We start from the raw sequence: 13,650 nt of genomic DNA, 5'->3' as shown, positions 1-13,650 counted from the left end.
TACTAGGGAACCAAGTCTCTGAAGGGATCAGGGAGCGTTGACCAAATGAGAAATACATATTGTGTACACTTTTTCTCCATTGACATTGCCGTTGTCAGTAGTTTCTTATTATTTCAAGTTTGGCAATGCAGAATCTGGTGTTGAACCTAGGTTTGGTAGCTACAGCCAGAAAGACTTTGGAGAAAATCTATCACAACAGCTTTCAGCCTCGCCTTCAGCTGCTCCAACTACTACTTTGTCGTCTTTTCATCAAGTACATATTCCTGTACAGCAGGAGCCAAAGAAAAATTGTTGGCTTTGTTATAAAAACAATACATAATAACACTAAAGTAGCTTGTATGGCCTGGAGTTTAGCGGTAGGTGACTTTGTTTTTTTGGTAAACAAAATTGCTGTCAGATTTGGCATTCTACAGAAGGGGAAGCGTTTCGTTATGAGTCATAGGTCTTCTGTGTTTAACCTTCAGGTTCCCCACCCCACCTTTCCCTATCCTCCTCTGTGTGTGTGTGTGTGTGTGTGTGTGTGTGTGTGTGTGTGTGTGTGTGTGTGTGTGTGTGTGTGTGTGAGTTTGTGTGTATATGTGGCAGGCTTGTTCTATGTAATCCACTTTCAAATGTTTAGAACACATTGATTTTTGAGTGTTGTTGAAGTTGATTGTATTCCTAGCTTTTCATAAATAATACATTTTATAGATGTATATCATTTTCATATTAAACTAATTTATATAAGGAAGTTGTATCTGTTGAATCAAATGTATTTTATGTCTCTATTCAGAATTGATCTTCAATAAATATACAGTATACTTACTTCCTGTATTACTGGTAAGGTACATGTTTTTCTTTTATATATCATTATTATTGACTGTAGCATTTGCTTATATACAAATAAATGGTTTATTCTTATGGACCAAATAAATCTAAACCATTGTGTCTGACTTCATTATTAGTTTTTATGCATACTTTTATGTTTTTGGTGAGAAAGAGAATGTGAATTCTGTCAACACTCTAAATCCCGTTTCCTGCATTTTTTTACACTGATCACTAAATTTATCATAACTTTTGAAAGGTTAATGATATTCCAATTCAGTCTTTTTTGTTAAATAGCCCACAACTTGCTGAACATGTCATACACTCTATATTTTTCTCTATCTCGTATAGAAATATGATGAAAATTAATTTTTATGTGAATGAAATAAAATTTTAACAAATTTCAGTATACATTTGGAGAGGATTTTCAAAGACTGTTCATTACTGTATCAACATTACCATATGTATTTTACATCATTTGATAGAACTGATCCTTCTGATTACAATGGTATGTATATCCCATTGATGGTATGTATTATACTCAAGTAATAAGGTTTTTTGTGTAAGGAGGTCATCCAGCACCAAAAATGGAATGTTCGGCACGGGCACGAAAGGGTTAATGGGTGGATGAGTGAATGGTTTGAAGAGGATGAATGGATAGAAAGTTGGAGGAAATGTGTCTTATATCCTTGTAGAATGGAGAGACAGAGAGAGTTGGTCTAGTTCAGTAGAAAGCAGTTGATACAGGTGCAATCAGTTGAACTGATTCTTTGATGGGGCCTAGATGAGCAGCTGGAAGATGATATACCAGGTGCAAATCAAGTTAATTAGTCCATTGTGATGTCATCAGCCCATGTTAAGTCTATGGGGAAATTTTGAGCAGTTTTTAATTAATAGTTTAAAAAGTATAAAAGTTACAAAGATGAAAAATACAAAGCCCACATGTCATAAGTAAGACCTACGCAACGCAGTTTGAATGAAGTTTCTACGTTAAACGGTTGAAGCTGCATTAACTGCGTTAGAAGAAGAAAAATAATAAGAATAAGAAGAAGAAGAAGCCTAGGAAGAACAGTACAGTGCATTTTCATGCACTGTAATTAAAATGCCTAGGAAGAACAGTACAGTGCATTTTCATGCACTGTAATAAAATGTCTAGGAAGAACAGTACAGTGCATTTTCATGCACTGTAACTAGAAAAGCATTTCCTGAAGGAAATATAGTGCATGAAAATGCAAAAATATGATGAGTTCATATGGTTAAATTATTTGCTTGGTAGATAAGGTTTACTATAGTTGGAATGACTGAACAGTTAAATAGGTTGATAATTGAAATGGTTAAATTTTTAGGCAGATAGTTGACGATAACTAACAGTTGGAATGGCTCCAATGTTTGCTAGTAGTTATGCTAACTATGTTAACAAAGATAATAATGTTAACCAAGTAACTATGCTAACTAGCATTATGCTAACCATATGACTTAGCTAACCTAGCTAATCATTTTTATTAGTTATGCTAACTATGCTAACTAGGATGCTAGCATGCTAATTATGCTAACCACGTGACTTAGCTAACTTAGCTAATAATTTTTAGCAGTTTTGCTAAAAATGCTAACTAGCATGCTAACATGCTAGCATGTTAACTATGCTAACCATGTGACTTAGCTAACTTATATAATCATTTTTAGCAGTTTTGCTAAAAATGCTAACTAGCATGCTAACATGCTAGCATGCTAACTATGTTAACCATGTGACTTAGCTAACTTAGCTAATCATTTTTAGCAGTTTTGCTAAAAATGCTAACTAGCATGCTAACATGCTAACTAGCTACAGTGGGTAGGAGTCATAGTTGATGACAAGTAACAGTTACAATGGCTGAACAGTTAAAAAGTTCAGTAGTTTAAAGGGTTAAATTGTTTAACAGTGAAATATTGTTGTGAGGACTTTTATTTTGAAACAGTTTTTGGCAGAGGAAGCAGTTGAACAGGATGTGTAGTCTTAATAGGGCCAGTTTGTATGCTTAAAGCCTGAGAATGGCAGTTGAAACAGGTGGCCAGAACACCTGCCACAGGATTCTAATTGTTGTGATGTCATAGAGGGCAATGTTAAGTCAATGGGGAAATTTTGAGTAGGAATGACTGAACTAGGTAGATGAGGTTTAATATAGTTGGAATGACTGAACGGTTAAATAGGTGGATAGTGTAAAAGGTTAAATTATTTGCTAGGTAGATGAGGTTTAATATAGTTGGACTGACTGAACAGTCAAATAGGTGGATAGTGTAAAAGGTTAGCCTGAGAAACTGATAGGGTGCAGGTGACCTGGCCACCTGGCCTAGGATTCTAATTGCTTAACGGCAGTCTTAATAGAGCCATATTGTATGCTTAAAGCCTGAGACAGAGTATATAGTTTAAAAGTTAAATGTAGATAGTGTAATGGATGTTGATAGACAGAAAGTTGAATGGATGTTGATAGGCAGATTGTTTAATGGATGTTGATGGATAGTTTAATGGGTGGATGAGTGAATGGTTTGAAGAGGATGAATGGATAGAAAGTTGGATGAAATGTGTCTTATATCCTTGTAGAATGGAGAGACAGAGAGAGTTGGTCTAGTTCAGTAGAAAGCAGTTGATACAGGTGCAATCAGTTGAACTGATTCTTTGATGGGGCCTAGATGAGCAGCTGGAAGATGATACCAGGTGCAAATCAAGTTAATTAGTCCAATGTGATGTCATCAGCCCATGTTAAGTCTATGGGGAAATTTTGAGCAGTTTTTAATTAATAGTTTAAAAAGTATAAAAGTTACAAAGATGAAAAATACAAAGCCCACATGTCATAAGTAAGACCTACGCAACGCAGTTTGAATGAAATTTCTACGTTAAACGGTTGAAGCTGCGTTAGAAGAAGAAGAAGAAGAAGAAGAAGAAGAAGCCTAGGAAGAACAGTAGAGTGCATTTTCATGCACTCTAACTAGAAAAGCATTTCCTGAAGGAAATACAGTGCATGAAAATGCAAAAATATGATGCGTTCATATGGTTAAATTATTTGCTTGGTAGATAAGGTTTAATATAGTTAGAATGACTGAACAGTTAAATAGGTTGATAATTGAAATGGTTAAATTATTTAGGCAGATAGTTGACGATAACTAACAGTTGGAATGGCTCCAATGTTTGCTAGTAGTTATGCTAACTATGTTAAAGATAATAATGTTAACCAAGTAACTATGCTAACTAGCATGCTAACAATGTTAAAATGTTAACTATGCTAACCATATGACTTAGCTAACCTAGCTAATCATTTTTATTAGTTATGATAACTATGCTAATTAGCATGCTAACATGCTAATTATGTTAACCATGTGACTTAGCTAACTTAGCTAATCATTTTTAGCAGTTTTACAAAAAATGCTAACTAGTATGTTAACATGTTAGCATGCTAACTATGCTAACCATGAGACTTAGCTAACTTAGCTAATCATTTTTAGCAGTTTTGCAAAAAATGCTAACTAGCATGCTAACAGTTTTTCTTCTAACGCACTTAATGCAGCTTCAACCGTTTAACGTAGAAACTTCATTCAAACTATGTTACGTAGGTCTTACTTAGGACATGTGAGCTTTGTATTTTTCAACTTTGTAACTTTTATACTTTTTAAACTATTAATTAAAAACTAATCAAAATTTCCCCATTGACTTAACATTATGATTATGACATCATAGCAATTAGAATCCTATGGCAAGTGTTCGGGCCACCTGTTTCAACTGCCAGTCTCAGGCTTTAAGCATACAAACTGGCCCTATTAAGACTACACATCCTGTTCAACTGCTTCCTCTGCCAAAAACTGTTTCAAAATAAAAGTCCTCACTACAATATTTCACTGTTAAACAATTTAACCCTTTAAACTACTGAACTTTTTAACTGTTCAGCCATTGTAACTGTTACTTGTCATCAACTATGACTCCTACTCACTGTAGCTAGTTAGCATGGTTAGCATAGTTAGCATGTTAGCATGCTAGTTAGCATTTTTTGCAAAACTCCTAAAAATGATTAGCTAAGTTAGCTAAGTCACATGGTTAGCATAGTTAGCATGCTAGCATGTTAACATGTTAGTTAGCATAGTTAGCATTACTGTTAGAAATGATTAGCGAAGTTAGCTAAGTCACATGGTTAACATAATTAGCATGCTAGCATGCTAATTAGCATAGTTATCATAACTAATAAAAATGATTAGCTAGGTTAGCTAAGTCATATGGTTAGCATAGTTAACATTTTAACATTGTTAGCATGCTAATTAGCATAGTTACTTGGTTAACATTATTATCTTTAACATAGTTAGCATAACTACTAGCAAACATTGGAGCCATTCCAACTGTTAGTTATCGTCAACTATCTGCCTAAATAATTTAACCATTTCAATTATCAACCTATTTAACTGTTCAGTCATTCCAACTATAGTAAACCTTATCTACCAAGCAAATAATTTAACCATATGAACTCATCATATTTTTGCATTTTCATGCACTGTATTTCCTTCAGGAAATGCTTTTCTAGTTCTTCTTCTTCTTCTAACGCATTTAATGCAGCTTCAACCGTTTAACGTAGAAACTTCATTCAAACTTTGTTACGTAGGTCTTACTTGGGATAAGAGTGCTATGTATTTTTCATCTTTGTAACTTTTATACTTTTTAAACTATTAATTAAAAACTATAAAAATTTCCCCATTGACTTAACATTGCCCTTTATGACATCACAGCAATTAGAATCCTGTGGCAGGTGTTCGGGCCACCTGGATCAACTGCCACTTTCAGGCTTTAAGCATACAAACTGGCCCTATTAAGACTACACATCCTGTTCAACTGCTTCCTCTGCCAAAAACTGTTTCAAAATAAAAGTCCTCACTACAATATTTCACTGTTAAACAATTTAAGCCTTTAAACTACTGAACTTTTTAACTGTTCAGCCATTGTAACTGTTACTTGTCATCAACTATGACTCCTACCCACTGTAGCTAGTTAGCTAAGTAACTTGGTTAGCATAGTTAGCATGCTAGCATGTTAGCATGTTAGTTAGCATTTTTAGCAAAACTGCTGAAAATGATTAGCTAAGTTAGCTAAGTCACATGGTTAGCATAGTTAGCATGCTAGCATGTTAGCATGCTAGTTAGCATTTTTAGCAAAACTGCTAAAATGATTAGCTAAGTTAGCTAAGTCACATGGTTAGCATAGTTAGCATGCTAACATGTTAGTTAGCATTTTTAGCAAAACTACTAAAAATGATTAGCTAAGTCACATGGTTAGCATAGTTAGCATGCTAACATGTTAGTTGGCATAGTTAGCAGAACTGTTAAAAATTATTAGCTAAGTTAGCTAAGTCATGTGGTTAGCATAATTAGCATGTTAGTTAGCATAGTTAGCATAACTAATAAACATGATTAGCTAGGTTAGCTAAGTCATATGGTTAGCATAGTTAACATTTTAACATTGTTAGCATGCTAGTTAGCATAGTTACTTGGTTAACATTATTATCTTTGTTAACATAGTTAGCATAACTACTAGCAAACATTGGAGCCATTCCAACTGTTAGTTATCGTCAACTATCTGCCTAAAAATTTAACCATTTCAATTATCAACCTATTTAACTGTTCAGTCATTCCAACTATAGTAAACCTTATCTACCAAGCAAATAATTTAACCATATGAACTCATCATATTTTTGCATTTTCATGCACTGTATTTCCTTCAGGAAATGCAGTTGGACAGGATGTGTAGTCTTAATAGGGCCAGTTTGTATGCTTAAAACCTGAGACTGGCAGTTGATGCAGCTGGCCCGAACACCTGCCATAGGATTCTAATTGCTTAACGGCTCTATTGTGATGTCATCAGCCCATGTTAAGTCTATGGGGAAATTTTGAACAGTTTTTAATTAATAGTTTAAAAAGTATAAAAGTTACAAAGATGAAAAATACAAAGCCCACATGTCGTAAGTAAGACCTACGCAACGCAGTTTGAATGAAGTTTCTACGTTAAACGGTTGAAGCTGCATTAACTGCGTTAGAAGAAGAAGAAGAAGCCTAGGAAGAACAGTACAGTGCATTTTCATGCACTGTAATAAGAAGCCTAGGAAGAACAGTACAGTGCATTTTCATGCACTGTAATCAGAAGCCTAGGAAGAACAGTACAGTGCATTTTCATGCACTGTAATAAAATGCCTTGGAATAACAGTACAGTGCGTTTTCATGCACTGTAATAAGAAGCCTAGGAAGAACAGTACTATAATAAGAAGAAGAAGCCTAGGAAGAACAGTACAGTGCATTTTCATGCACTGTAATAAGAAGCCTAGGAAGAACAGTACAGTGCATTTTCATGCACTGTAATAAAATGCCTTGGAATAACAGTACAGTGCATTTTCATGCACTGTAAAAAGCCTTGGAAGAACAGTACAGTGCATTTTCATGCACTGTAATAATAATAAAATGCCTTGGAATAACAGTACAGTGCATTTTCATGCACTGTAAAAAGAAGCCTAGGAAGAACAGTATAGTGCATTTTCATGCACTATAATAATATTAAAATGCCTAGGAAGAACAGTACAGTGCATTTTCATGCACTGTAATAATAATAATAAGAAGAAGAAGCCTAGGAAGAACAGTAGAGTGCATTTTCATGCACTCTAATAAATCGGATAACAATAGAGTGCATTTTCATGCACTCTAATAAGAAGAAGCCTAGGAAGAACAGTACAGTGCATTTTCATGCACTGTAATAATAAGAAGAAGCCTAGGAAGAACAGCACAGTGCATTTTCATGCACTGTAATAATAAGAAACTTTGGAAGAACAGTATAGTGCATTTTCATGCACTATAATAATAAGAAGAAGCCTAGGAAGAACAGTACAGTGCATTTTCATGCACTGTAATAAGAAGAAGCCTAGGAAGAATTTTCATGCATTGTAATAAAAAGATTTGGAAGAACAGTATAGTGCATTTTCATGCACTATAATAATAGATAATGGCTAATCTGACAACATTATCAAGCAGCTAACAATGTTATGCTAATATAAGATAGCAAACCATGACATGTTATCTTATCTTGTGAAGCAAAGACTGTCTCTACTTATCTTTTTCAAAAGCAATGGAACAAAATAGCCATTAGGTAATTTGTATAAGCTACATCCTTGCATGTTCTTTTACTTGACTGTATATACATAGGTTTACATGTGTTGGTACATACGTATAAACCTTCAGCACAAAGTCCTTCTCCTCCTTCATCTCTGAGATGGTTTGTAGTACATCACTCATGGCCAGCACAGCACATCCATATGGTCGTCTATACTGTACATGAGGTGGGCCCTTCTTTGAGTCATTTAGAAGCATCCGGCCTGCATGCACACACATACAGACACAAATATAGAGACATATATCTCAAATGCATATCTACTAATTGCATCAAAAACTAGAGAAAAGCTTTATAAAAATCTCACTGTATTGCATTTAGACATATTAGGCATATGGGTAATTCTGTGTCAAATCAGACAAAATCCAGGAAAATGGTTGCAGCACCGACTCCGATTTCCCTCAAAGTTTGTCTACACAATATTTAGGTTCCATAACTGAAACCTGTAAAATATATTTGTTCAATTATATTGTTTTCATATAGTTTTTGCCCTTGATCATTTACACTCTCTAAAAGGCCTTATCTTGGAGACCATGTTTGGACATTCATATCTTAAAAAGTATTATGCCTAGCCTTACCAAACTTTGTAGAATGGAAGACAAACATGTTCTCAGTATGATTTAATAACTAGATGTACCGCAGAGCGGTACAAAATATGACCGCCGCCCAGTCCAGCACATTTTTTCCACAAAAAGAAATCACGCTGAAAGGCCTATATGATTCTAACTGTCTCACTAAATTGCATTATCCACACTCAATTCTCACTGATATCTGCTAGACAACAAGTACCAAAACATGATTAGTTCATAGATTTCACATGTAAAATTAATTTTATACAACCCCACCTCCATCTTGCCTGTTCATAATTCTGAGAAATTCTTGAATTGTGTGCATGTGTGCATGTACATGTTTATGTTATGTGTGTGTGTGTGTGTGTGTGTGTGTGCGTGCTTGTGTGCATGCCTGCGTATGTGCCTGTGCATGCAAGCGTATATGTCTACTGTGTGAGTATGTGTCATACGTATGATTACTGTGAATGTATGTGTGTGTGTGTGTGTATCTGTTTGTGCACATGTGTGCACATGAAATGGGTTAACATGACCCCTGGAGGCAAACATACGGAAAAAAATGGTCATCCTAGGCCCTATAGTTCTCAAGATATTCACAGAGAACTGTGTCTGCCCTACCCTCCTTTTGGGGGGTCCAGTCCAGCGGGGGGGCTACGGATCAAAACGAAAAATGACGGTTTCATGTTATCCATGTGGGGGTACATGCCCACCAAGTTTTGTGTACCCCGGTCTTTCAGTGTCCCGGGAATCCTTGTTGGTGTACGTCACTAAATGTACACATAAATTATTTTATTGTAAGGCCCCCCCATGAACGAAAGTACACAAAACTTGGCATGCATTCGGAGGGTGTGATAATGATCCTACACTTTTCATTTCGTGCAGTTTTGACTTTGTCAGCCAGAGATATTGTGATGAAAACACCTAATTTTTTGCTTTTTAATTTTTAACTAGGTGGCGCTGTACATGAAATAAGTGGTAATGGGATGGGTTGACATGCCCCCTTAAGACCAACATACATAAAAAAGGTGGACCTCCTAGGCCCTACGGTTCTCGAGATATTCACAGAAAACTGTCTCCGGCCACCTACAGGCCAGTTGGTGTATAGTAACATAAATTAATTTATTGTGTGGCCCCCCATGAACGGAATTCCACGAAACTTGGCGTGCATTCAGAGGGTGTCATAATGATCCTACACTTCCAATTTTGTGCAGTTTTGACTATGTTAGGTCACAGATACCTGCGATTACAACACCTCATTTTTACTTTTTTGTGTTTAACTAGGTGGCGCTATACATGAAATGAGTGGTTATTGAATGGGTTGACATGGCCTCTTGAGATCAACATACCAAAAAAAATGGTCCTCCTAAACCCTACGGTTTTCGAGATATTCACAGAAAACTGTGTCTGCCCTACCCTCCTTTCGGGGGGTCCAGTCCAGCGGGGGGGCTACAGATCAAAACGAAAAACGATGGTTCCATGCTATCCATGTGGGGTTACATGCCCACCAAGTTTCGTGTACCCCGGTCTTTCAGTGTCCCGGGACTCATTGACGGAAATTTGGGCATGCGAAAAAGAAAAAAAAAAAAAAAAAAAAAAAATCTGACTTAACCTATATGACCGCCGCTTTGCTGCGCGGCGGTCATAATTAAAAGTTTGTACCACAGTCTCATTGGTTTTATAGAAGTCCCTAGTTTTAGATAAAACATCCAAAAAAGTGATATTGAGGGTCTCAAAACTCCTTTATGTCCCAAGTCCCATTCACAGAATAAATGCATGTAGTTACAGGTGTTTTGGGAACACCAAAATAAACATTTACAAAAAAAAATAGATGTTAGCACCCCCTCAGGTGAAACACAACTTAGCATTTTACTCCTTTTACAAGGCATTAACTCTGATACTTGACTGGAACGGAATGGCAATATTTTACTTCACATATTTTAAAAGGACATTCCTAGAAAATGAGAAGGATGCCAAATATATATCAAATTATGTACTAGAAATTATATTTTAACCATTGACCTCAATAGCCCTTAGCTGGGGATACCCTTTCATGTTCCATTATTTATTCATTGGTGGCTATGAAGTTCTCAAAAGGCATTTGATTATCTTAATGTGTCTTCTTATACAGGGAATATTGATGTCTTGTCGTGGTAGTGGCTGGGACTGGCACTCTTTTCCTTCATACAATAACAGACTCCGACTCAACAATATTTAGGTATACAGGCTGACTGCAACACTTACTAATGTTGTTACCAACCACACCTGTGCTGCATCATCTAAGTGCTAAAAGCTGCAGTCAGCATTTTATTTTGCTACAAGCCATGGTAAGAGTACATGTGTTGGCATTGGTGGCACTGTTAAGCGTCTACATGTAGCTGCCAGGGCTAGCCTCCAGAGTCCAGAGGATGGCCAGATCCTCTCAGCTATTCATCTCTTCAACTGGTGAGCATAGTGTAAATAATACGTTCTTCTTCATCCCAAAGGAGTTAATGCCTTATGAAAGGAGCAAAATGCTATGTTAGGGGTGCTAAAATCTATTTTTTATTGTAAATGTTTATTTTGGTGTTCCCAAAACACCTGTAACTACATGCATTTATTCTGTGACAGCTGCACATTAACTGTTAACAAATATGCTTGTAAGTAACTTAAAGAAGCCCTATGCAACAATTTTAGCAAAAAGTACCTTAATTATGCAGGTTGAGAGTCGTTCTGATGGTTCTACAACACTTTTTGGGTCGTTTGGTGCTTCGTCTCCCCCTAGTGCTTCTCCGTGAAAAAAACGAATATGCAACTTTCTGGTCCCGTCCCGAACAAATCCAGATGTGACTCAGCGAAAGTATCCAATCGTGTCTCGAAAATGTAGTCAGATTGTAGTTTCTAAGAAGACTGCAAAACGGACTCCGATTTGGCTTTGTTGCTGTTGAAATTGTAAGTAGCCTACCCTTGGGTGAACTTCGTTTTTGTAATGTGGTTTGATAGTCTCTTGAATAATGTGTTTCTTCGACCGTTTTATTGTGAGCCCTGTATGTGTTTAGCTTGGTTTCTTGATGGCTAGCTCGCTAGCTAGTGGGGGTTTAGTGTAGCAGTCACCTGCTACCGAAGCTGCAGGGGGAGCTATGTCGTGAAAAATGCGAGCCCAAATCAGGCAAAAACCCAGAAACAGCGAAGGTATAACCAGACCTGCATAGGGCTTCTTTAAAAGGCTGCTTATTAACACTTACAAGCTGCATGTTAACAGTTAGTTAATGTTATTAAAGGATAACAACAGTTAACTAATTGTTAACTGCTTATTATGCACTATTAAGTATATAAGTATATATACTCTTTTGATCCTGTGAGGGAAATTTGGTCTCTGCATTTATCCCAATCCGTGAATTAGTGAAACACACACAGCACACAGTGTACACACAGTGAGGTGAAGCACACACTAATCCCGGCGCAGTGAGCTGCCTGCATCAACAGCGGCGCTCGGGGAGCAGTGAGGGGTTAGGTGCCTTGCTCAAGGGCACTTCAGCCGTGCCTACTGGTCGGGGTTCGAACCGGCAACCCTCCGGTTACAGGTCCGAAGTGCTAACCAGTAGGCCACGGCTGCCCTTAATACCTAATAAGCACATGTTATTCTAAAGCGTTACCATTTCAATTTCCGAAATCTTACATGGGACAGTAGCTATGGAAATAAAGCACCACATTTGCCAGCTGTTGAAAAAGGAACAGTTACAGGAGACTCTGGCAATAGATCACATAGATCTCTGTTTCTCATGTCAAGGTCACCAAGTACTGTCGGAAAAAAAGCTAGAGCAGCTAGGCAGCTATGGTGCTACACTCCGGGGTAATTTTTAAAATCATGGCTGGAGTTTTCCTTTCCAATACAACATACTAAATAATATTAGATAATAATTTATGTTGCACATTAGTCTCTCAGTAAGATAAAAGATACAGTGTGTGATTCTAATCATACACTTTACAATTCACAGTGACTGTCAGCTGTTAATTAGGTATAACTGCTCAAAATGCATATACAAAGATGGTGAAGTGCCTTTCAATAAGTCACATCTTGTAATTGCCATTAGGGTTTTCAATTGAATTCCAATTGTCTTTTCCTTGTCCTGGAAATACATTTTCTCTAATTGAAAGACTACTGACATTTGCTCAATGTTTCTTAAATATAAAATGAGCAAAATAATAGATCAATAGTCCTCACAGCGTCCTAATGGCGGCCGCAACAAACTCTTTCATATGCCGTCACAAACTCTTTCATAAGCATGTTACTGTTTGAACTTATTCATGCTCATATTTCACTCCTGCCCTCCAGTTATATTACATGTATTTATTGTACATTCCTGAAGCTCTGTCTAGTTTGTGTGTGTATTAACAGATAGGTGCACATATACTGTTGAAATCGCACCAAGCGTTTCACTCGCATTTCATTCATTCTTCCAATGTAAGTCCCTGTTTATTTAAAAATGTTACTGAAACCATAACATGCTTGCCGACTTTGTTATAATGGTGGTTCATGGACAATGTCTATTGTAAATGCTGACAAGTTCTTTGAAGAGAGTTAACTGTTAAAAGAAGTTCACTCCTTACCGGCAAGGTAGCTCTTCCTGGTAGTTCTTAGGGAAGCGCGCTCCTGTCCCGGGACAGCTATAAGCTTTGGGTGTGTTCACGAGTGTCACTGTTTCACCCGTGGAAAATCAATTAACTTTCTTAAGCAGTTGCAAGTGATTGTTGTGATATATAATTGTTAAGTAATGCTGTTGTGAAGGCCTGATGTTTGAAATAGCTTGTTTGGTACCGTATTAAATTATATAATGTCTTATTTTGTCTTGCAATGACAAAACACCCCTGTGTTTATGGTTGATATGGGCTGGGGGAAATTCGGTCACCCTTTAAAGGAGGGGAGGTTTCATTTGTATACCTTTTGAATGGGAGAGATGCTAATCCCAATGCTCCTGACGTGATTTGCCCTCAGTTGTGTGAGGTATTCGTTAGCCATTTTGTTTGCGACTTATGTCTTTATTTTGTAGTGGTTGCCCACAGCCATATTTTTTTTGTAAATATTTTTTTTCTCCCAATTTTGATGAGCCCTATTTTTCTTTGCACTGGGATACCTCA

General features: G+C 36.8%; 1 protein-coding gene across 1 annotated transcript in view; it reads right to left on the bottom strand.

The window, feature by feature from the left end:
* The window catches only part of dock3 (dedicator of cytokinesis 3), an 835,931-nt gene that overhangs the window by 632,737 nt on the left and 189,544 nt on the right, over window positions 1-13,650 (bottom strand). The window contains 1 exon segment of the mRNA XM_076267926.1: window positions 8,024-8,171. Coding sequence (XP_076124041.1) covers window positions 8,024-8,171 — 148 coding nt within the window.

This window comes from Alosa pseudoharengus, unplaced genomic scaffold, assembly GCF_046254945.1.
Source record: "Alosa pseudoharengus isolate Yale_2024_CS ecotype anadromous, Long Island Sound unplaced genomic scaffold, YU_APseudo_1.1 YU_APseudo_1.1_scf_5, whole genome shotgun sequence".
NCBI classification, from domain to species: domain Eukaryota; kingdom Metazoa; phylum Chordata; class Actinopteri; order Clupeiformes; family Clupeidae; genus Alosa; species Alosa pseudoharengus.
This window is presented reverse-complemented; position numbering and strand designations above follow the sequence as displayed.